Source organism: Myotis myotis, unplaced genomic scaffold, assembly GCF_014108235.1.
Source record: "Myotis myotis isolate mMyoMyo1 unplaced genomic scaffold, mMyoMyo1.p scaffold_m19_p_2, whole genome shotgun sequence".
Classification (NCBI taxonomy): Eukaryota; Metazoa; Chordata; class Mammalia; order Chiroptera; family Vespertilionidae; genus Myotis; species Myotis myotis.
Genome location: NW_023416324.1, coordinates 12027564 through 12052481, shown reverse-complemented (window position 1 = coordinate 12052481; position 24918 = coordinate 12027564). Strand labels below are relative to the sequence as shown.

At 37.9% G+C, this 24918-nt stretch overlaps 1 protein-coding gene across 3 annotated transcripts in view; it reads right to left on the bottom strand.

Moving 5' to 3' along the window:
* Window positions 1-678: 678 nt before the first annotated feature.
* CDC42 (cell division cycle 42) overlaps window positions 679-24918 on the bottom strand; it is a 38309-nt gene continuing 14069 nt past the window's right edge. Inside the window, exons 1-6 of one of the 3 annotated variants that reach the window (XM_036347356.1) lie at window positions 16532-16693; window positions 15452-15606; window positions 12842-12914; window positions 7215-7324; window positions 6676-6873; window positions 679-2152 (exon numbers count right to left, since the gene is read on the bottom strand). In XM_036347356.1, the coding sequence (XP_036203249.1) occupies window positions 2063-2152; window positions 6676-6873; window positions 7215-7324; window positions 12842-12914; window positions 15452-15556 (576 nt within the window). In that variant the 5' untranslated portion in view covers window positions 15557-15606; window positions 16532-16693 and the 3' untranslated portion in view covers window positions 679-2062. Of the gene's footprint in view, window positions 2153-2758; window positions 3598-6675; window positions 6874-7214; window positions 7325-12841; window positions 12915-15451; window positions 15607-16531; window positions 16694-24918 lie in introns of those variants that run through there. The other 2 variants (XM_036347355.1, XM_036347357.1) reach the window with 2 other exon arrangements.

Below are 24918 nucleotides of genomic sequence, written 5' to 3'. Positions count from 1 at the left end.
GCAAACATGACGCTGTAAAAAAACTATCAAAATGAGCTACACTATATCAACCTTATTAACTGGGGGATTAACAGTTCTTAGTTTCTAAAATTCTCAGACAGATCAGTATTATACTCTTAAGGTAAATGAATCATTCTGGCCACCTAAAGAAAATGTGTCCCATATTCAGATTCACAGCACAGAATCTAGAATCTGAAACAGTTTGGGTTAACCACCCAGCAACAGTTCTCAAACTTGGCTGCCATTTTGGAAATACCTGGAAAACTTTTAAATACCCCACTGCTCAGGTGGCACTCCAGTAAGCAGCCAAGTTTGAAAACCACAGATACAGAAAACTTGGAGGAACTGGCTGCTTCCCAACTAACCCATGGATTAGAGGTATGCTTCCTTCCAATATGAGCGGTGCGCTTCCTAAACACTCTTCACAAAGACCTGTTAAGAACCTACTTGGTATTGAATAGGAGTTTGCAGGCTACATGCCAAACTTAGGGGAGAAGGCACAAACCTGAGTACATGGAGTAAAAAGCATTATCTCAAACTGAATGCCAAAAATGAAATAAAGCTTTTAAAATCTTATCCCAAAATTTGTTAGAAATTGATGTTAATAAGAGTCCAGTTAAGTTCCCATTGCTAAGTATCTAAAAAAGAGGCGGAGGGAAATAACAACCCCCAGGCTGGCTTGTGAAGGGTTTTTTTGTTTGTTTAATACATCTGAAAAGAATGCATATACATAGAATTGAAACATGAGAAAGCATTGGTTCAACACTAATGAAACTACAAGAATTAGGATTTGGGGAAGGTGGAGAATATTACCTAAACATTTTCAAAAATGTTGGAAACTGCAACCAAAATAAACTGATAAAATCCCTAATAACACTTATGAAGAGTCTTCATAAGACTCTCTCCATGGTTTTTATTAAACTAGAGAGCCTCAACTGGCTGCTCTAGGGTTCCTCATGCAAAACAGAAAGAAGGGGATTCCCCTGACTGGTCCCCATGTTGTTAAATGTTCTCCCCACCCCCACCCCACCCCTAGCTTCTTAATGAAGCAGGTCTCCATCCTCATAACTTGAAGAGGATGTGAACATTCCACAGACATCTGTCTTCTAGCACCCCTCATATATACCAGGTCTTCAGCTGTGTTCTAGGAACACCGTATCATACGCTATTAAGCTGCACATCTATGCTAAGCATATAAAACAATGACTGACAAGGAAAAAATGTTTTTTTAATTATGTACTTAATCCATTTGGTATATTTCAAAAGGTGCAATATTTTCTTCATTTATCAGTGAAAGAAGTTAGACGTTAACTTAAAAAAAAAATTAGCAAACGGCTAACAAATTTCCTTGAAAGTCAGTCACGTATATAGTGCATCCTAGAAAAGAGGAGGGGCAAGACAGGTTCCACCCACTTTCATGAGTTTCATCAAATACTGAACCTACTCAAGGGTGGAGAGAAAAGGCAACTTTCAAAAAGGAGTATGTTATTAAATGAGGCGTTTACTATACTCCTTCCTAAGAGCACCGGTGGGGAACATGTTTTCTAAACTAGATCTAGGAAGTGGAATGTGGAATCACTCCATCCTCCTCACCTAAAGGGTTGCCCAATGGTTAACAAATTTTTTTAAAATGACTAAATAAAAACAAACTCCACACACACACCCCTCCCCTCCCACCGCAAAAAAAAAAAAAAAAAAAAAAATACTAGATGTCTCAGATCACTCTCCAGAGTGGAACCCGGGAGCAGCTTCAACAACCCGAATTAGTCTGTTACAGCGTCATCACAAGCATGCCTTGCTTTTAAACAAAACAAAAAACAAAACAAAAACTAGTACTGATCACTTTTCTGACAATACACAATTACTCAAAATTAACTAGTACTGAGAGGGGGAAAGGGACCCTATCTATGGGCCTTGTTTCACACGAGTGCATATGGGTAGGTGCAGGGCATTTGTCATTATTGCAAAAACGAATTTTAATTTTTAATCTTTAGTTTGATTTAAACATTGCTTTTAGTATGATGCCGAAACCAGCTGTGCAGAAAGGGCTCTGGAGAGATGTTCATAGCAGCACACACCTGCGGCTCTTCTTCGGTTCTGGAGGTTCCAGGGCAGCCAATATTGCTTCGTCAAATACATTCTTTAGGCCTTTCTGAAAGGGGTAGAAAGAAAAAAAATGGCCAGTCTGATTTTCAGTATAAGAAAGTTGAAGTTCGAATTAAAAACATTCAAATCCCAAAAGTTGGCAAAGAACAAAACATTAAAAACAATCCTGAATCGCAACACAATCATCTCACTTCACCAAGTTTTGTCCAGGCAGGGCCCTGGAAGGATCCAGCAATTCAGAGGAGAAGATATTCATGAGTGAGACAGTGGTCCTTTGAGAAAGCTTTTTGCAGACCAATGTATGTCACAAGAAGCAAACAAGCACATGTGTCATTTGCTCATTCAATATGCGTTTTGTAATGTGCTGCTGAAACATTTTACATAAAAACAAGTGAAGCAGCTCTGCATTCAAATGAAACAGCTGGATATGGGAGGATGGGCACCAGGCAGTGGCATCCGTATTACATGAAGGCACAGGCAAAGATGGAGAGAGCGATTACAGTGGCTGCAAAGATATTCACTCTGAACTCTCTTTATCCCACCAATTACACAGAGCCAAGGGGATTCAAGGAAGCAAAAATATGGATACCTGATACATATATAAAACTAGAGCCAGTCAGTGCAACAGGAATAAAGCTTCATCAGGCATTTATACAAACAATTGTATATTTTTAATTTCAAAACTTGAAGGTAACCACAATTGTATGTTTCCCTCACAAGGACAAAATCAGAAGAAAATATAAAAGTGGCAGCTTTACATCTCAACATAAACAAACCGTAAGTCAACTGTTAAAATGGATGCTATTCTTAAAAGATAATGTAACAAATAATCTCATAAAGCAGTAGCAGATACATCAATATCTTTCCCACCCCGGACTGACAAATACTCCACTGCAGCACAGACAGCCAAAGCAATAGCAACACAAAGTTTCACTGCACAAAGGAAAACCAGGAAAAAATCGTCCCTTCCCCATTACACTCTACTAGCAAGTCACCCTTTTTCCATAGTTTGTCATGCAATTACAATTAACAATTGATCATAAGAATAAAGTGACGTTTGTGTTATCTTCTCCATCTAGACTAAGATCTAGAAGTGTTAAACTCTTAGTTTCTCCAAGAGGACATTCTTAATGCTAGACCCAGTTCCCTTTTGCAATAGTAATCCAAACCAAAAAGCTCTGAGCATCAGGCAACTCAAGCAGCAACTTGACTACTGATCACACAAAATATTCTATAAGATATTGCATTCTTGATCAAAAACTAATACAGAGTTTGCTCTAAGGTGGTGAGTAAAAAGACACAGAGGCTTTCAAACAGGATGGTTTTATTCCTTTGTTTTTAAATGATCTTTCTACAGTAGTGGGGCAGGAAGCAGCAGCAAAGAGGGGAAGGAGAAACAGTTTAGAATATACAGCACTTCCTTTTGGGTTGAGTTTCCGGAGGCTCGAGGGCAGCTAGGATAGCCTCATCAAACACATTCTTCAGACCTCTCTACAAGACAGAGGGGAGGAGAGAGAATAGCAGCCAGGTTAGAGGTTAGAAAGACTAGCAGATACAATAGCAGTCTGGATTAAATGGGCTGGATTCACAGAAGCAATGTGCCTTAAGAAAAATAAATGCCAGAATGTAAGACTTAGGCCCATTACTGGGAAAGTACGTAACTGAACAGAAACTTCTTACTTCAAAAAGGTTAACTGAACAAGAAAGAAATTTTTATGAAAATGTCATATGTTGACTTCTAAAACAATCACACTTTGAAATCTAATATTACATTTTAATGAAAATAATGCCAGGAGAGGAAAATAGATATGCAAACACAAGAGCTGTATTGTGTAAGTAAGCCTTGTAAATTCCCCAGTATTTCTAATGATAAGAATGGCACACACATTTTGAAATCTATTAAATTTCAGAATTCTGTGAATTCAGCCCCTGAATAACTGAAGTACACAAATAGCAGACTAACAGGCATGCTGCATGTTTCTAGATTCAATGACATAGCTGGATGGAATTAATCAGGATCTCAAAGTCAGTTTCCCGGAACAAAAAGGTTCAGACATTTAGAAAGAGTGTTAATTGTTCAACAGTACCAACTGGGAAAAGTTTAAAGAACAGACTCTAGAAACAGCAAACACTTCAGTTATTCAGTAATGTTATCAGAGCAAGTAACCACCACCCAAGTTATAGGAAAACAAAGAATGGGATCCTAGAATGAGTTTTAGCAAGCAGTCCAATGCTTAAGGTGTCTGCATGGGTATCAGAGCATAAAAGCATGAAGTGAAAACAAAGAATATTCCCAGATCTACAGGGATTAAGATGCATAAATACACTTACACCTCAGGCAGAACTCCAACGTGACAGTGATTCAGTAGTACTGGTACCTTGGGCCCAGGTCTACAGACTCACCTAAACTCACCTAAATCTGAAGCCACAGGTTTACCACCCAAAGAAGTTTCACATGTTCTTTATGTCAGTTTGATCCCAAATAAAAAATTTGCGAAAGTTCCAGAATACAGTTCCAGTAACAAGTACCAGCCCCAGACTACCCCAGATATTCCCACCCCTACCCTATTCCCACCACAGCCCCACCAATGCATCCCAGAGGACTGGCACTTACACATTCTATTAGGTACAAAATAAATCAAAAATAACAATAAGTACTTAAAAAGAAGCAAAGCGGTTAAAAAGTTTTCTTCTTTCCATATCTTTTACAAAGTAGAAATGCTAAACAAAAATTAAAGATCTTCTGAAATTCTTTCTACACATGTAGGAGCAAATTCTAGTAGTCAAATATAAAAGGAAGAAGGGAGAATGGAAAGGAAAATACATTCTATAAGGGAAAAAAGTGGAGAAAAGCTATTAGAAACTAGAGCATTCCTTAATAAGAAGGAAATCTTCTCTTGTTTATTGGCAAAGATCAACTAATTCCCTACAAAACAAAACTAATCTTCACTTTTACCCACAAACTATCTGATTATACAGTTTACTTTTAGAGAAACCAACAAACAGAATTTGTAATCCTAAAAGTTCTAGCTCCCAAACATAACCACGGACCCTATTTTCTATCTTCTCTTTTGACTTCTCCAACATAAAAATCTGGTAAGAAAAACACAGTTGCTAAGACCTTTTCAAATTCTTATTCTTTGCAAAATGACTTACTATATAAACCTGTTCATACTGTTTAAAAAAAAAAAAAGTCATATATGGAAGCATCCAATTCTTTAAAATAAGCTTCATCAGTGACCTAAAATTGGGTCCACTTGCCCCCACCCCCAAAACAATCCATATTTAGAGAAAAGGGGTATGCAAAAGATGCATATAATAATTAATTATAATCTGACACACACGTTCCACACATATCCTTCCCCAACAAACACATGAACACTTTTCTGAGTATGGTATCAAAATACAGAAGCATCAGGCATTTTTTTAAAATCTCAGTAAGTGCTGTGTGTGATAAGATGTAAAATCTTATTTAGTTTTAAATATCTGCTTTTACAATACAACTAAATTGCCAAGGAAAACTGGGTTTGGGAGAATATTAGGCCTTGAAATTATCCTGTGTAACATCCAGATAAACATGAAAATTTTATCTTTATCCAACCTAGTGCTAAACTGAAGATTACTGAATTATGTCTAGGCCCCACATCCTAAATACCTAATATATGCATAATATGCAACTATATATGCCATTTATCTTACTATACATATAATCAAGATTAATGTAACTGAAAAAATCTCTTCCCTTCAAACCTGCCCTAATTTACTTAGGTATGTTTTTGTTCACTGTTCAAAAGTCAAAGCCACCAGTAACTAGTAAAATAAATGAGTCCTGCACGAATTAGTTCCATAATTCTTTCCTTTGCCCCCAGACAAGAGAATCAAATGGGAGAATCAGTTGCAATAACCATGAAAGTCAAAAAAATGAAACCGCAGGTTAGTTACAACACTCAGTCTACACACTCTAGCGCTGCTCCCTGTCCTCAGAATCTGACATTTCCCATCAAGCTATGAGAAGAGTTTCAATTAAATCATTCAGAAAGAGACAGAGGAAAGAGGGCCACATAAAGAAGGAATGCCTCCCAAAACTGTAGAGACACTATACATATAAGCATACTTAAGAAACAGCCATGGCAACTTTCTCTGACATGAAAGTCTCTATTATGACTAATTCCCTATCCCAGAAACAGTACAGCATCAATTGTCAGAATAGAATAGACAAGGAAAGGTAAGTACTATTTAGATGAAAATTTAAGGTGTATGGGGGGGAAAGGGGGGTATTGTAAATTTGTGCTTACCTGGACCTTTCCTGTAATTTTTTTTTTTTAACACAATCCCTGACCACTACAAATGACTCAACACAACATGGAAGCTCACCAACACAAGAGCTTTACTTAGAGACTAGTAATTTCTCCATAATACAGACATCCAGAAAAAGATATAAAAACTATGAAGCTGATCATAGTCTTCCTAGGCAGCTTTCTTGACCACTGTTAGAAACAGCCCCTGAATCCTAATGCTCGAACAAACTATTCAGCTGTAAATAAAAATCGGGTTCCGCACAGTCCTCACCTGTGTGAGTGCAGAACACTCCACATACTTGACAGCCTTCAAGTCACGGGCCAGCTTTTCAGCAGTCTCTGGAGTGATAGGTTTCTGTTTGTTCTTGGCAAGTTTCTCAATCGTAGAGGGATCATCTCTGAGATCAATTTGGGTCCCAACAAGCAAGAAAGGAGTCTTTGGACAGTGGTGAGTTATCTCAGGCACCCACTAGGGAAAAGGTATTTTAAAAATTACACTTTCATTAACCCACAAGCCTCTAGATCAGGGGTGGGCAAACTTTTTGACTCGAGGGCCACAATGGGTTCTTAAACTGGACCGGAGGGCCAGAACAAAAGCATGGATGGAGTGTTTGTGTGAACTAATATAAATTCAAAGTAAACATCATTACATAAAAGGGTACGGTCTTTTTTTTTTTAGTTTTATTCATTTCAAACGGGCCGCATCCGGCCCGCGGGCTGTAGTTTGCCCACAGCTGCTCTAGATCTATTTTCAAGTCAATAGAAGTTCTGTGACAACATTTTTCAGGAAAGAATACCTGACCAACTCACCTTTTCTTTCACATTTTCAAATGAGGATGGAGAGACCACTGAAAAACAGACTAGAAATACATCTGTTTGTGGATAACTCAGCGGTCGTAATCTGTCATAATCCTCTTGCCCTAGGAAGGAAAAAAAAAATGGAGAAATCATCAACTCAATGTTGGTATCCTCATAGTATTAAAATTACCAGTCAACAAATTAAATATGCAGCTAACAGCACAATGATCGTTAACGAGAAAGCAACTTATCTAATAAAATGTATGGCTTTATATAATACTAGTGCCCTGGTACACGGATTCATGCACATTGAAATTAATTAGAATGTGGCCAGCAGGGCAGGACTAGGTGAGATGGGTCAGACATGACCTGGAGCTAACCCTCCCCCCACCACCACCCCCCGCAGTCCCTCCCTGGCCAGCCACACCTAGGGCAGCACAGTGGCTCAGAGGGCATCTGCAGAGTGAGCGGGGTCACTCCAACAGGCGGGGTCCCTCAGCCTGGCCTGCAGGGATTGGGCCAAAACTGGCTCTCTGACATCCCCCAAGGCAGGGGTCCTCAATCTACGGCACGCGGGCCACATGCAAATACAAGTATTGTATTTGTTCTTGTTTTGTTTTTTTACTTCAAAATAAGATATGTGCAGTATGCATAGGAATTTGTTCATAGTTTTTTTTTAAACTATAGTCCAGCCCTCCAACGGTCTGAGGGACAGTGAACTGGCCCCCTGTTTAAAAAGTTTGAGGACCCCTGCCCCAAGGGGTCCCAGATTGCAAGAGGGTGGTTATTGGGTGACGCACCCTGGAATCGGGCTCCCTCCTGTTTCTGGGGTGCATCACCCGAGAACCACTGCTGCCAAGTCACCACAGCTCAGCCGCTCCTGTGTTGATCATCTGCCCCCTGGTGGTCAGTGCGCATCATAGCTACCGATCATATGGTCAGGTGGTCACTTAGGCTTTTATATATATAGATAATATTTGAGAAAATTCTCACTGTGCTAATTCTACTTAATATTTCAAGCCATTAGAATATAACAAATGGTATATATTATTTGCTTTATTACCAGTTTGAAGTTTTCAATCTTTGTGTCCATTAGCAATCCAACAACAGTGTACTAAACACATTGAACTGTTGCTACAGAAATGGTTAAAAATTAACTCAGATCTGATTAAGAAATGATTACACTGAAACCATCTAAGGAAACGAAAATCTCAGTGAAACCCAATTTACAATATTCATTGCCCATTCCTGACTACCAAAGCAGGTTCACATTAGTTAACGTGCGCAAATAAAACCAGTATCTGAAACTGAGAATGCCTAGAAAAAAATATAATTCAACAATACTCAATGGATGCTAAATCCATGGGGAAAAATTCTGGTGAAAAGAATAATATCTGCATGGTCTAAAAGATTATTTATAAGCCACAGAGGGGGGAAATGTAAACTAATTGTGAAGAAACCAGACATCATCTTGACTGATGAAAATGACCATCACCAGTGAGTGGTACATGAATATCAACAGCAGTGAGTGACAGATGAAGATCATGCGCCTCCAGATTTATATCTTAAAGAAGACATCACTAAAGTGATAGTCCAAACAAATAGCATAGTTTGGTCTGTGTTTCCTCATGAGTCTAATCATGAGGAAACACAGACCAAACTCAAAATAAGGAACATTTTATAAGGGGAGGAGGAAGAGAGACTAGACCTGTATTAAAATAATGTCATTTTAAAAATGTCATAAAAGAGCCCAGCCGGCTGGCGTGGCTCAGTGGTTGAATGTTGACCTATGAACCAGGAGGTCACAGTTCAATTCCCAGTCAAAGCACATGCCCAGGTTTCAGGCTCAATCTCTAGCAGGGGGTGTACAGGAGGCAGCCGATCAATTATTCTATCTTATCATTGATGTTTCTCTCTCTCTCTCTCTCTCCCCCATTCCTCTCTGAAATCAACAAAAAATATATATATTTTTAAAAAGAACAGTAAAGCAAATAGGGGAAAATGTTAACAATTGGTAAATTTGGTTAAAGCCTATGGGCGCTCCTGGAACTATTCTTGCGACTATTCTGTAGGCTTGCAATTTATTTTCAGATAATATGATTTTTTAAAGCCCTAACCAGTTTGGCTCAGTGGATAGAGCATTGGCCTGCGGACTCAAGGGTCCCAGGTTCGATTCCAGTCAAAGGCATGTACCTTGGTTGCGGGCACATCCCCAGTAGGGGGTGTGCAGGAGGCAGCTGATCGATGTTTCTCTCTCATTGATGTTTCTAACTCTCTATCGCTCTCCCTTCCTCTCTGTAAAAAATCAATAAAATATATATTTTAAAATGATTTTTTAAATAGCCACACACACTTCCAAACTGTGAGGAGAAGGGAGGAGTCACAGGGGAAGGATTTAATACTCTAATTTCAAAACTGAGCTACAGCAATCCTATGTATTAAAAAGAAATATTTAATGACACTGAACTCTACACTTAATAAAAAAATTTAAAAGGGCAGGAAAGACAAGTTAAATATTTTGTATGCCAATAATTTTTTTTTTTTTTTTGCCCACCATTGAGAGAGAATATAAGAATTTAGAGTAGCTATCAAAACATGATAATTAGCCCAGCTGGTGTGGCTCAGTGGTTGAGTGTCGACCCAGGAACCAGGAGGTCACAGTTAGATTCCCAGTCAGGGCACATGCCCAGGTTGCAGGCTTGATCCCCAGTGTGGGGTGTGCAGGAGGCAGCCAATCAATGATTCTCTCTCATTATTGATATTTCTATCTCTCTCTCCCTCTCCCTTCTTCTCTCTGAAATCAATAAAAAATATTTTTTTAAAAGAATAACAATTAAATTATGACATACAAAGCAATTGGCTTTGGGGTAATGGTTCTACAGCATGGGGAAAAGTCTATGTTAAGTAAACATGTTAAATTTAAAAAGCTAAATATAAAAATATATACACGGCAATAAATCATTTGCAGAAGCAAAAAACACAATAATTGTGGGGAACTCACTAGCAAGAATTTACTGTTGTGATCAAAAGGAGAAATAGAAATAAGGCCTTAACAGAGGGAGAAGCCTATCTCTGGGCTTAATAGTTTTATTTAACTATAACCATAATAGTTGCAGCCAAACATGAGGTAGGAAGGCTATAAAAAGAATTCAAAACAAAATGACAGTCAACAGATTAAATGCAACCAAACAGTTAAAGTCAGTCGCCATCTCAATGGGGATGAAAGCTTTAGAAGAAAACTGAGTTAATGTCATGACTTGAACAAGGAAAAGGGACTCTGAGATTAAGGCCTTGAAGAAGAAAATGGAGTCTCCTCAAGTGTGTCAAAGATAGGAAACTCACCCTGGACACCTCAGCCTCAGGTCTCCAGAGCTTCTCAAAAAAGGCCTCTGGGACTTATAGTGACCTCAACCAGTTGAGATGGAAGCCCCCTGCCCCTACTTTGCCTGGGATGGTAAAATTATTTCTTAATGCATGTCTTTTTACTCCCAGAAAGATTCAGAATCTAATATAAAGGTAAAATAAATCAAATACTGTTATTGTTAACTTTCAGTTACATTTAGGAATAACTTAGCCTTATTTATATTTAACACTCATGTCTATAACATTTAAAATAACATGCCATACTAAAGAACATGATTCTGATCCCAGTTAAAAATGTGCAATTGAGTAACTGATCTTAAACTTGGCATTTCTTGTTGAAATTGTTAAGAATTTTATGAAAGCTATAAAGAAAACAGCTTAAGATAAATTAGTACAGGAAATCACAAGTTACCAGGTTTATTAAAGTTCTGTATGTAAAAGCTTGGTAATGTTTCACTTGTCAGGTCAAGCACTCTAAATTATTTAAAATAGAAAACTGAATACATTAAATTTATAAATGCCGTTTAAAATGAGGCTGATTAGAATTAAAGTCTTGCCAACCTAAGTTAAACAGTCAATATTAATCAAAGGACTAAAGGCTTATCCACTCCAAGCTATTTACTGAAGAGATATAAAATATGTCAATACAGCCCTAACCGGTTTGGCTCAGTGGATAGAGCGTCGGTCTGTGGACTGAAGGGTCCCAGGTTCGATTCCAGTCAAGGGCATGTACCTTGGTTGCAGGCACATCCCCAGTAGGGGGTGTGCAGGAGGCAGCTGATTGATGTTTCTCTCTCATCAATGTTTCTAACTCTCTATCCCTCTCCATTCCTCTCAGTAAAAGATCAATAAAATATATTTTTAAAATAATAAAAATAAAAATATGTCAATACAAATGTTCATAGCACCATTATTCATAATAGCTTAAAAGTGGAACTCAAATATCAATCAACTCATAAACGATAAACTTTGCTATATTCATAGATTGAAATACTACTCACCAATAAAAATAAGCTACTGATATACAGCACAGATAAAACTCAAAAACATTATGCTAAGTGAAAGAAATCAAACAGAAAAGACTACATATTGTATGATTCCATTCATATGAAACTTTAGAAAAGCAAAACTACAGTGACAGAAAGCAGGTCTGTAATTTCCAGGGAAAGGGCACAAGGAAATTTTTAAGGTGATATATCTTGATTATGGTAGAGGTTACACAACTCTATAATCAGCAAAATTATCAAACTGAATACTTAAAATTAGTGAATTCTATTGTATTTTACTTCAATATAGCTAAAAAATAAATACTGATTAAAATTTAAAGGCTTATAAAAATATGCTTTGAAATTTTAAAATAAAATTTTAAATTATCTTTTTTTTACATATATAGATTGCTTCCAAGGGCACACATAAAACAAAATCCCTTACATATCATGAGATATAGGTCATTATTTTTTTTTTCTTTATTTTCCAAGGTTCCTCGAATATACCATTACTCACATAATTTTTAACTCACAAAAATGTTAAAAGGTCTAAGACACTATTAAAAGCTACTGATCTCTAAACTTAACTGCTTACTATTGTTTCTCCATTTCACCCTCCCAATTGAATCTAGACAGTTCCTCGCATTGGGCAGTATAATACACTCCATAAAAGCATTATGTCAGCTAGAAGTCAGTGAGAGGTAATTCATAAAAAGTGAAAGATTTAGAATTCCTACATACTAAAAGGATAACACTGAAATTTCCCTTTGGCTAACTGAACTGAAAATTTGTGAGAAGTCAGAAATTAAGATGTGCAGCCACTGTTAAAATAAGAAATAACACTGAAGAATTGGTTACAGTTCAAAAAGAAAAAAATTTGTTCCTTTAATTTGAAAAGTTGACCACAAATGTCAATATTTTAAGTTAGACATTGGATAACCCTCAAAATGTTTTCAAATGTAGTATAAAAACAAGCTATCTCTATGAAGCTAACTACAAATTTCAGGGAGTGATAATACATCTTGTCTATGTACTAGTACTCTGCTCTCACCCTACTTTACCTCTTTCCACACCATCCACCCAGGATCCTCCAAACTCCTATTTGCCATTCCAGGTCTGGGATTGCCTCTTGGTCAAGCAAAAACCATCATGATATTCAATTCTGCTAACTATTACAAAAATGGCAAATGGTTTGCTAATATGCTAGTTTCCCAAAAATGTCCAAAAAAAGACAACCGGCAACTGTCATAGTTACAGACCCAAACATTAGAAAAGATATCAAGTTTTCACCTGCAGTATCAAAAAGTCCAAGAGTATATGGCTCTCCACCAATCATAACTGTGACTGCATAGTTGTCAAAAACCTAGAAACATAAAAATACACTGTTAGTGTGCAAGGAGGTGGTCAAAATGAGCTAGGACAACTCTTAAACTAAGGTGATGTTTCCTTCCTAAGACTTATTCCTCTCTTAGCCCATCTTCTTTATATATAAACAACGATGTCGACCAAGCCCTTTGCATGAGCTAAATGGTTGTTGGGAAAAATTACAGGGAGTGTTCTGAAATGTCTGCTCTACCCCAGCAGCCTGGACAAAGGGTTAGAGATGTCACAGTAGCAGAGTCCCTAGCTATACAAAATGACCATGTTTAAGTTTGAAAATTTTGAGACAATAATTTTAAAGTTTACCTCAATGTTCAATCTGACTTCTGAGAAATTATTTCTTCATAGACCATTTCCTTTTAATCTAGAATTAAAATCTCCTAGGACAGTCCATGATAATCTTTTTCCCTTCAGGGTTCAAGATAAGAAGAGCCTTGTTGCCAACAGGCCCGTTAGAAAGAAATAAAGGTTCCCTCAAGATAATCAAGGTAAGTGTCCAACTAAAGCTAGAAGACTATTTGCTAGGATTTCATGAATAAAGTTTATGTTACTGGGTACAAACCACATGACCTAAGATACCTTCTTTGATCTAGATGCTTTATTCGCAAATAGACTGTAAAACCCATGACAAACTCAATATATATTAATATGGCTGTATTAAGTTATTTGTAAAAATGGGAAATAATGGTGTTAAGTGGATAAAGACCCAACACTAATTCATGGATGCCTTTTAATTAATTTACAATTAAAAAGCAATGCTTTCCAACTAGTAGGAGGATGTTACATTTCAAGACACCCTTTAGCTATCTAACACTAATTTTCTGATTCATGTTTTAACAGGTTAGGAGCTTGCTTAGCCCTAGCTGGTTTGGCTCAGTGGATAGGATCCCCAGTGTAGGGAGCGTGCAGGAGGCAGCTGATCAATGATTCTCTCTCATCATTGATGTTTCTATCTCTCTCTTCCTCTCCCTTCCTCTCTGAAATCAATAAAAATATTTAAATAAATAAAATAAATGTAAACAAGAGTGGAAGCAAGGGCATGGGGGAGGTGGCAGTTAAAGGAAAAGTCAGTTTTTAATAACAAGAACAAGGAAATGTAACTAATGTGGTTAAGCTCTCAAACCATATTGGTTATTTTCTTAAGTCATACCTCACCCTTTTCCAGAGATCCACATACAACCACATAGAGCACCCACAAGCCCACCTTAAACAGTCATAAACAATCAAAAATGTTTACAAGAAAATAATGTTAATGGAAACTGAAACACAAAAATTCTGACAGTTGCCCTCACTATGAAACAAGATCCAGGCTCTCTAAAAGTCCCCTTCAATCTCAGAATTTCTTTCACTTATAATGTCCCCAAAGGGGCCAACACCAAAAAAATGATTTTTTTAATTTAATTATACATTTAAATTTTCCCTCTCCAAGAAACCTAATTTTGGTCTACCTCATTCACTTTACCCATCTTGGGGTATTATAGACTGTCAATTCCAAATAAACATAATTACCAACATTTTAACAATTCACCCTCTTAACAGTGCTCATGTCTCTGAAGATTAACCTAAAGTACTCATATATTTTCTTCCTTTTTACTTACAAACAATATTAATCCACACAGGTGCTCCATAATCCCTAAAACAGCTCACTTAACAGAGGTGGATGTTGCCAAGCCAGGCCAACCCTACTCCCCTCACACCACTGACTGCACATCTATGTTTAACATAATTATACCACTGGGTTGGTCCAACAACTTGGGACAAACACTGAATCCCCAAACACACTCTTTCACAACTGTTACCCTAAATAACTCTGTCTCCCTGTCTGTCTATCTGTCTCTCTCCGTGTGTGTGTGTGTGTGTGTGTGTGTGTGTGTGTGTCTCTCTCTCTCTCTCTCTCTCTCTCTTCATTATCTTGGTAATTCCCATTTTCCCTCTATTCTTCCAAGAAGCTAATAAAAAGATTTGTGGGAGAGGACCCCCAAAGGCTTCTGTTGGTATTCTCATAACAAAAACAGAGGTCTTCTCCACCCCTAAAAACCACTTTGGAGCTCCATTAGCGCCAAGACAACAGCTCCGTAAGATTCTCTTCTACTCCCTCAGGAGAGTAAGTGTAGACATACTACTTCCTCTGAAGTTATAAGACCCCAAAAAGCATTCCAAAAGACCTCCAAGCACTGATTAATCATTGGCCAAGATGTCAAAAATAAAAAAGTCACCTCATTCCAAGATGTAGAGCATACTTCTCCAAACCGAGAACACCACTCTTTAGAATCTTGTCTACTGGAGTTTTGCCTCCCAGCACTTCTTGCAAACCCTTGTGTCACCCCTTTTGACTTTCCACTGATTTTTCAGCTGTTTAATTTTAAAGTGTATATAATTTACCCATGAGAAGTCAAGATCTTTAAAAACAGGAAACAAAGGCAGACAACAGAAATATTTCAGTACACTCAGAGAAAGAATTTTCAAAAGGATATCAAATTATAATATGTTTCACTAACAGATGAAAGCCTTTATACTTACAGTCGGTACATACTCAGATGGAAATTTGTTTGTTGTGTAGGATATCAGAAGACATGTTTTACCAACAGCACCATCGCCCACAACAACGCACTTAATTGTCTGCATTGCTGAAACCGTTTTATATCCACTTTAAATATTTCAAATCCAATGATGACCTACAAAAAGATTAAGAATATTTGTTTTATTTATTAGTACTTATATATGTATTATTTTCTTCACCTAGCAACAGATTTATTCATTTAGAGCAAAAACAGAACTAGTACCCCAACTACTATCACTGAAAGAACCTAACGAGAAATAGTGACTTGCTCAAAGTCACAATAATAAGTAAGAGTCAAATTTCTAATGCCTGGATATTTCTACTTAACTGGTGTTTTTAAAAGTTCAAATTTGTGTAAAAAGCAACATATGTCTTACTATAGTGAAAGAGAAGAGGCCATTTGTATTTCAGAATGAATCCCATTTAGTATACCAAATATTCTGTTAAACTTTTCCTTCAGTTGTATGTGCACACCCATGAGTGTATACATGTATGTGTATTACACAGCAATATAAAGGCCACTTCTTTAAAGAATTGTCCATATATCCAACCTTAGAGCTACAGTTACTCGGACTATACCCAACAAGCAGCAGAGCACCACCATTCCCCTGTAAGAGATGAGCAACATGAGAAACCAGACCAGGGTAATCCCTCATTCTCAGCAGCTGTTTTAGCATCAGGTTGCCTAGTTACTAATTCAATATCTGTGGCATAAAGAAGCCAAAATCTACATTTTTTTAAATATATTTTTATTGACTTGAGAGAGGAAAAGAGAGGGAGAGAGAGAGAGAAACATCATTAAGAGAGAATCATCGATCAGCTGCCTCCTACTGGGGATCGAGCCCAAAACCTGGGCATATGCCCTGACCGGGAGCTGAACCGGTGACCTCTTGGTCCACGAGTCCATGCTCAACCACTGGGCCACACTGGCCAGGCTCTTAATCTCTTTTTGCCTGTTTTCTCATCTGTAAAACAGAACTAATTATATCAAAACCTCACACAGTTGTTATGACGATTAAATAATACAAACAAGGCCTTACCCTGCCCATTGTGGCTCCGTGGTTTGAGCATCAGCCCTCACATTGAAGGGTCTTGGGCACATAACTGGGTTGTAGGTTTAATCCCCAGCCCTGGTAGGGGTGCATGCTGAAGGCAATCAATCGATGTGTCTCTCTCACATTGATGTTTCTCTCTTTCTCGAAACCCCTCCTTCCCTTCTTCCCTCTCTCTCTAAAATCAACGGAGAAAATATCCTATAGTGAGGATTAACCAAAAAAAAAAAGATTTGGCTTGTAGCTCATACTCAATATGCAAGAATTTCTCTACCTAGTGTGTCAAATAAATCAATTCTATCACATTTTACTTTCATCCAGTGAGTCAAAACTTATAATGTAGCCCTGGCCAGGTGACTCGGTTGGAGCTTCATCCTGTACACCAAAAAGGTTACAGGTTCAATCCCCAGTCAGGGAAAGCATGGGAGGCAACCATTCAATGTTTCTCTCTCACATCGATTTCTTTCTCTCTCTCTCTCTCTCTCTCTCTCTCTCTCTCTCTCTCTCTCTCTCTCTCTCTCTCTCTCTCAAAATCAATAAAAACATATCCTCGGGTGAGGATTTAAAAAAAAAAAGCTTACAGTGTATTTCCTTCTCTCTTAGGTGAACTACCTAATCAAAGTTTTCATGCTTTGCACATACCAGGCACAACAAAAACAGAGGTTAAAATGAACTGACTATATTCGCTGCTATTTAATACATGCACACACACACAACACACACACAAAAGAAATCCACCCAAATATTTCTTCTTCACCTAAAAACTCCTGTATTATTTCTATATCTCCTGCGTCATTTCTGTATCTATAGAGTAGACCCTAAAACCAAGTTATCTAACAGGTATTAACAGAATAATTTAGGTAGGGGAACAGACCCTATCACTATCTTTAAACAACAAATTAAGTGCTTTTTTAGTTTACAAATCATCACTGCCTACATGTAAACGAACAAAACTCTGACAGTTATTACCTTTTATGCTTGAATTTAGCCTCTAAACCAGTAATTTCAAAAATATCACACCTCAGACCACCACAGTCAAAATTACCTTGGGCTGGGTTTATTAACAATTCAGATTCCTGGGCCTTACCCCAAATCTCATAAATCCGAACAACACTTCCTATGTAATTCTAATGTACAATGAAGTTTGAGAACCACTTTTCTATGTGATAGCAAGATAAGGAATACCAATAACATAAGAATCTAAACTAGGATAAACATTACTGACATTTTAGGTCACCTAGAAATAGTTTCTTAAAGTAGAATTCAAATTATCAAAGTAAATCATTTTATCACCCAGGCATTTTACATCCGTAATGAAAAATTCATGTTGAATATTGAAAGATCATGAAGTAATATACTTCAGAGGTGTTTCAACCTAAAAAGTGTTTTCAAATAATAACAGAGACAATAGCAAACATTTCCTATGTGCCACATACTGTCCTAAATATATTCATACATTTCATCCTCTCAACAACCCTAGAAGTGTGTACATTATCCCCATTTTACAGATAAGAAAACCAAGTCTCAGTGAAGTAATTAGGCCAAGATCAATGAGCCAGTAAATAGCAGAGCTGAAATTTAAACCCAAGCAGTCTTGACTGTCAAGCAAGCCCCCGCTCTAAAACACTACACTACCTCACCTGAGAGCTGACATTAATAAAAACAAACGTGCTCATTGCAAATATAGGGGCAAGTATATACCCATGACAGCTGCCGGCACTGGAAAGAGGAAGGCAGAAGAGGAAGCAAGAAACAGAAGTTCAATTCCTGTTTCTTCACCCTGCAGACAATTACTGAATTTTATTGGGGAAAGGGGACAGAAGAAATAGTAACTGAGTTTGTGTTTGCTGTTCCCCTTTCTATATACCCACAAATCTTCCATTTCTTAGGATTCCTGAACTTAACAGCTCAGCAATCTTTTGGAAACTAGTTGTGGGTCTCCTGTTAAGAGCATTGGTTCAGGAGTCAGACTGGTTCTACCATGCAAGCTATGTGACCTTAGGCAAGCTATTTAACTTCTCTATGGCTCAGTATTCCCTTATCTAAAAAATGAAAACAGTAATACCTTCCTCATAGGATAAGTTGATTAAGATAATACATGTAAAAAATTTGAAACAGTGTCCGGCATACAGTAAATGCTTAGTAAATGTTAGCTATTAATTTTGAATGATTAAAGGCACTTTTAAGTTAATATAGTTTTTAAAACATCAACAATGCCAACCAAATAAGGAGCACATGAATTTTTTTTATTTCCAAAATAATTATAGTACTCTTTGTACTTACTAAAAATGTAGTCAAATATAGAGCTAAGCTATCATTATAAAAGTGGTCATTTCAGCATCAAATTCCAATTTAATTAACTATTCTGCACAACATTTGCTATATAGTGTTAATAATTTCATGTATTGCCTGGCCGGTGTGGCTCAATAGTTGAGCATCAACCTATGAACCAGGAGATCACAGTGGGGCACATGCCTGGGTTTCAGGCTGGGTCCCCAGTAGGGGTATGCAGCTGATCGATGATTTTTTCTCATTACTGATGTTTCTATTTCTCTCTCCCTCTCCTTTCCTCTCTGAAATCAATAAAAATCAATATAAATATATTTTTTTAAAGAATGATAATTTCATGTATTAAAATATCACCAGATGGGAAGGAAGCAGGTGACCAGAGAAGAAACTTTGGTTTTGCAATATATACAATGCAAGCTTCAACAACATGGAGAAAACTAGGCCAGACATGTTTGCATATCCTGTGTTAACTTCCTGTGGAAACAATGTCAAGCCCTGGCCTGTGTGGCTCAGTTGGTTGGCACCGAAAGGTTGCCAGTTTGATTCCAAGCTGGGGCACATGCCTGGGTTGCAGGCTCAATCCCTGGTAGGCATGTAGGAGGCAGCCAAGGGCAGTCCTTTTTAAAATTTATAATTTGTTTCCAGAGTCCTCAAAAAACAGGAAATAATCTTACAAACTTTGGCACTCATTCAAAAAGTCAAAGCAATAGAGATACTGCTAAAAGTTATTTGCCTAAAAAAAGAACCAAAGGAAGCTTAAATATGACCAGCAGTTTACCTCAGTTTTCAGTAATAAATATATCCATTACAATTTGAAAAAATAAATTAAAACTGTAATTCTGTAAAATATCTTTCAATCAGTAAAAAGTAGACAACCCTGTGGTAGGAGAGAGTCCTCCATGGATTGCAGGCTCAATCCCCAGTAGGGGGCATACAACAGGCAGCGGATGGATGTTTTGCTTTCACGTTGATGTTTCTCTCCCTCTCCCTTCCTCTTTCTCTAAAAAAAAGTCAATTAAAAATATATTTAAAATTAAAAAATAATAATAAAGGGGTTTTTTTTTGGGGGGGGGGTTAATATATTTTATTGACTTTTTACAGAGAGGAAGGGAGAGGGATAGAGAGTTAGAAACATCGATGAGAGAGAAACACCAATCAGCTGCCTCCTGCACACCTCCTACTGGGGATGTGCCCGAAACCAAGGTACATGCCCTTGACCGGAATCGAACCCGGGTCCCTTCAGTCTGCAGGCCGACGCTATATCCACTGAGCCAAACCGGTTAGGGCTAAAGTTTTTTAAAATAACATTTAAAAATCCAATTAGCACATATTTAAATAAGCTATATAATTTTTAAATTTAATTTCTCAAAACAATTTGGAAAAATTGAAGAGTATGAAATGTATAAAACTACTACTTTCTTTCATGGGAAGAGAATGGAAATTATAAGGTTTCCCCTCAAAATATCCAAGACTTGTAGATTTATTCATTCATTCAAGATACCTTTAAGCAACTAATATGTGCTAATTCCTTATACATGGCCAATGCCTGGAACAAGGTTCCTGTTCTCTTGGGGCAACAATCCTAAGTGGGGTATACAGACAATAAATAAGCATCATCCTCCTCCCCAACATACTTTTTTTTCATAACATTACTGACACTGACACCCTTATAGGTAATGTTCTCATTCTTGTCTCTTAATTAAGGGCAATATAATTCTATTCTCTTAATTAAGAACAGGCAAGGAGCCCTAGCCGATATGGCTCAGTGGATAGAGTGTCGGCCTGCGGACTAAAGGGTCCCAGGTTTGATTCCAGCCAAGGGAACCCAGGGTTGCAGGCTCGATCCCCCCCTTCCCCCGCCCCCCAAGTAGGGGATGTGCAGGAGGCAGCCAAATCAATGATTCTATCTCATCATTGATGTTTCTAGCTCTCTAGCTCTCTCCCTTCCCCTCTGAAATCAATAAAAATATATTAAAAAATAATTAAAAAAAAAGAACAGGCAAGGAGCTATTAGATACATTCAAACCTTCCTCTGTTTCATGCAAAAGACCAGATAACAAAAAATAAGAGCACTGTGCTTATCTCAAATCTCAAATCTGAATTTACCACAGCTCCGAGGTCTAGACAACCTGGGGAAAAAATAAGACTAAATTTGCATCGTCTATCTTATTCTGATCATCTAATCAACTGTCAATTGCCTGATACTATATAAATTATCCAATACTGTTTGTTGCTTATTTCAAAGTCTATGACTTTATTCACATCATCTCTCCAAACCATGGATGTCTGACCTTACAACTCATCCTATTTCTAACCTAACTTTCCATCCTAAAATCCCATCTTGAGTTTCCTTCCCTAACTATTCCAGCTTTCAAAAACTGCCCAAATTCTGCCCTGGCCAGTATGTCTCAGTGGTTAGCCTGTCAGCCATGCAACACAGGGTCTCGGGTTCAATTCCCAGTCAAGGGCATGTAGGTGGTTTGCAGGTTTGATCCTGGGTCCAGGTTAGTTGGAGCACATGCAGCAGGCAACCAATCCATCTGTCTCTATCTGTCTCTCCTCTCTCTCTCTCTCTCTCTCTCTCTCTCTCTCTCTCTCTCTCTTTCTCTTTCTCCCCCCCCCCTTCCTCCCTTTCTTCCCTTCCACTGTCTCTAGAAATCAATGGACAAAATATACTCAGATGATGATTAACAAAAAAAACTGCCCAAATAAATTCTTAACGCCCATGACAAGGCCCTTCTTAGCTCTGATCTCGTATTTCATACTCCTCTCCCCTTCACTCTCCATGCTCTGGCTACACAGATCTCTTTATATTCCTCAAACATACAGGGCTCTGTCTTGCCAAGAGCACTCTTTCCCCTATTCTTAAAGCTGTTGATTTCTCATCCTTCAGATTTCAACTCAAATCACCTCCTCAGAAAATCCTCCCTAAGCACAGGACCTAGAATAATATCCAGCCCCCTCTCTCCTTACTTCTATCATATTACCTTGTTTATTTCCTCTATAGTATGATCATAGTCTATAATTATCTCATTTATTTGTCATATTGCAGCAAAGGAAACAGATAAAAAATAAGAAAACCTCTGTAAAGGCAGGGACTCTGCTGTATTCCAAGAAGATAGCTCAATGCTGGATACTAATATGTACTCACTGAATAAATTAATCACACAAGTGACTAGTTACTCATGCTGTTTTTATTCACATGTGCGTGTGCTTATTCTAATAGATTATAGGCCCTCAGAGAGGAAAAACTAAGCTTATACTTCTTTATCTCCCTCCCAAAGCACCTCATACAGTATTGAGCATATATTAGTGGCAAGAAAAAAAAATAAAAAATTTTAAAATATACATGTTTACTGATTTCAGAGAGGAAGGGAAAGGGAGAGATAGAAACATCAATGATGAGAGACAATCATTGATTGGCTGCCTCCTGCACACACCACCCTGGGGATCGAGCCCGCAATCCTGGCATGTACCCTAACTGGGAATCAAACTGTGACCTCCTGGTTCATAGATCAACCCTCAACCACTGAGCCATGCTGGCCAAATGAAAAAATAAAATTTTTAATTTTTTTTAAAACCCTGTTGGCTAAAAAGCATTGAATTTTTAAAGACAAGCACATGTGGGTTCCAATCTTAGCTCCACTTCAATGTGTGAATCCTGGCGAATTACTTCACTTCTATACCTTAATTTTCTCATCTACACAGTACCATTCAACTCAAAAAACTGCTATAGCCCTAGAGAGTTTGGGTCAGTGCAGTGGTCGGCAAATGGCTCGCGAGCCACATACGGCTCTTTGGCCCCTTGAGTGTGGCTCTTCCACAAAACACCACGTGCAGGCGCGCACGTACAGTGCGGTTGAAACTTCGTGGCCCGTGCACAGAAGTCGGTTTTCGGCCTGGGCGAGTCTATTTTGAAGAAGTGGCGTTAGAAGAAGTGGGGGTACGTTCGCTGAGGTCGACCCCTCAGATTGAGGACGTTTTTAGCAAAGGCCAGCTTAGGAGTACCCTAATTAAGTTAATAACAATGTACCTACCTATATAGTTTAAGTTTAAAAAATTTGGCTCTCAAAAGAAATTTCAATCGTTGTACTGTTGCTATTTGGCTCTGTTGACTAATGAGTTTGCCGACCACTGGGTCAGTGGATAGAGTGTTGGCCCACAGACTGAAAGGTCCTGGGTTCAATTCCGATCAAGGAAAAGTGCTTCCGTTGCAGGCTCAATCCCCAGGGCATGTGTGGGAGGCAATCAATCCATGTCTTCTTCACATTGATATTTTTCTCTGTCTCTCCCTCCTCCTTCCACTTTCTCTAAACATCAATGGAAAAATATCCTCAGGTGGAGATTAACCAAAAAAAAAACTGCTATAAAGAAAAATGAGGTAATGTATATAAAGCAACTAACAATCACCTGGCACAGAGTAAACAAACACCTAATAGGGCATTTTATTCTAAATTAAAACTTGCAAAAATCAAAATGGCCTACTAGTGTTAAAGGAAAGCATCTGAACACTACAATTAAGAGAAAACTTAAAAAAATCTGTGCTTCTACTAGACAGGCTTATTTGTTAACTTGATCAATCCTTTTTGAAATCCTGGCACTCTGATCTCAAAGAACAGTTTAAAGGAAACTTCTTATTTGTAGCTAGAGCATTTGGAATGTTATAAAAAGGGTTGTAATCTGCCTCTATTTTAAGATGAGACAAAATAGCAGTACTTAATCATACAAAAAATATTTATCAAGTCTCTAATATGCCCAAGGAAGACAATATGGAGTAGCAGTCAAGCAGCCCTCAGCTCATATACCCCTTTTTGTGTGACTTTGGTCAAGCTACAAGACCTCTTTAACACTATTTCTCCATTTGTAAAACAGAAATAAACCTAACATCACAGGTTGTAAGAATTACTGAGTTACTCCTCTGTACAGTACTTAACACTCAATTACAAGCTCTTTTTATCATTGTCAAGTCACCCAAATAAGCAGTCAATTTAGAATCTGATTATCTAGGCAATCTTGTATAGGGTATTGTGTTTATACTCCATTGAAGTACTAAATGAAAGCCATTCATGTACCCAGAAAAACAATGTGGTTTTAGATTAGGATATAACACACAAGGCAAATTTTTACTTTCAAAAAAATATCAGAAACAATAAGAAACAAGACCTCCATGTCTATGTCAATACATGCCAAAACTTAACGTGTACATTCTTTGACCCTAGCAATTCCATTTTTTTTTATTTAAATTTTTTATTGTTGACAATACTGCAGATGTTCCCCATATTCCCCCCGTCTACTTCCACCCAGCCCCTGCTCCCACTCCCTTGGCCCTCCCCACACTATTGTCTGTGTCCATGGACTATGCATATGTTCTTTAGCTAATCCAGGGGTCCTCAAACTTTTTAAACAGGGGTCCAGTTCACTGTCCCTCAGACCGTTGGAGGGCCGGACTATAGTTTAAAAAAAAAACTATGAACAAATTCCTATGCACACTGCACATATCTTATTTTGAAGTAAAAAAACAAAACGGGAACAAATACAATATTTGTATTTGCATGTGGCCCACGGGCCGTAGTTTGAGGACCCCTGAGCTAATCCCTTCACCTTCCTTTATCCAGTCCTCCCCCTTCCCCCTCCCCTCTGAGATCTGTCATTCTGTCCCATGTATCCATGCCTCTGGTTCTATTTTGTTCGTCAGTTTATTTTGTTCATTAGAATCTACATATTAGTGAGATCACATGGCATTTATCTTTCTCTGAATGGCTTATTTCACTTAGCATAATAATCTCCAGGTCCACCCATACTGTTGCAAAGGGTAAGATTCCTTCTTTTTTACAACCTCGTAATATTCCATTGTGCATGTGTACCACAGCTTCTCCACTCATCTAGCAATGGGCACTTGTGCTGTTTCCAGATCTTAGCTATCGTAAATAACACTGCTATGAACACAGGAGTGTATATATTCTTTCTGATTGTTTTGGGATTCTTAGGATATATACCCGGAAGTGGTATCAATGGGTCAAAAAGCAGTTCCATTTTTAATTTTTTTAGGAAACTCCATTCTGGTTTCCACAGTTGACTGCATTCCC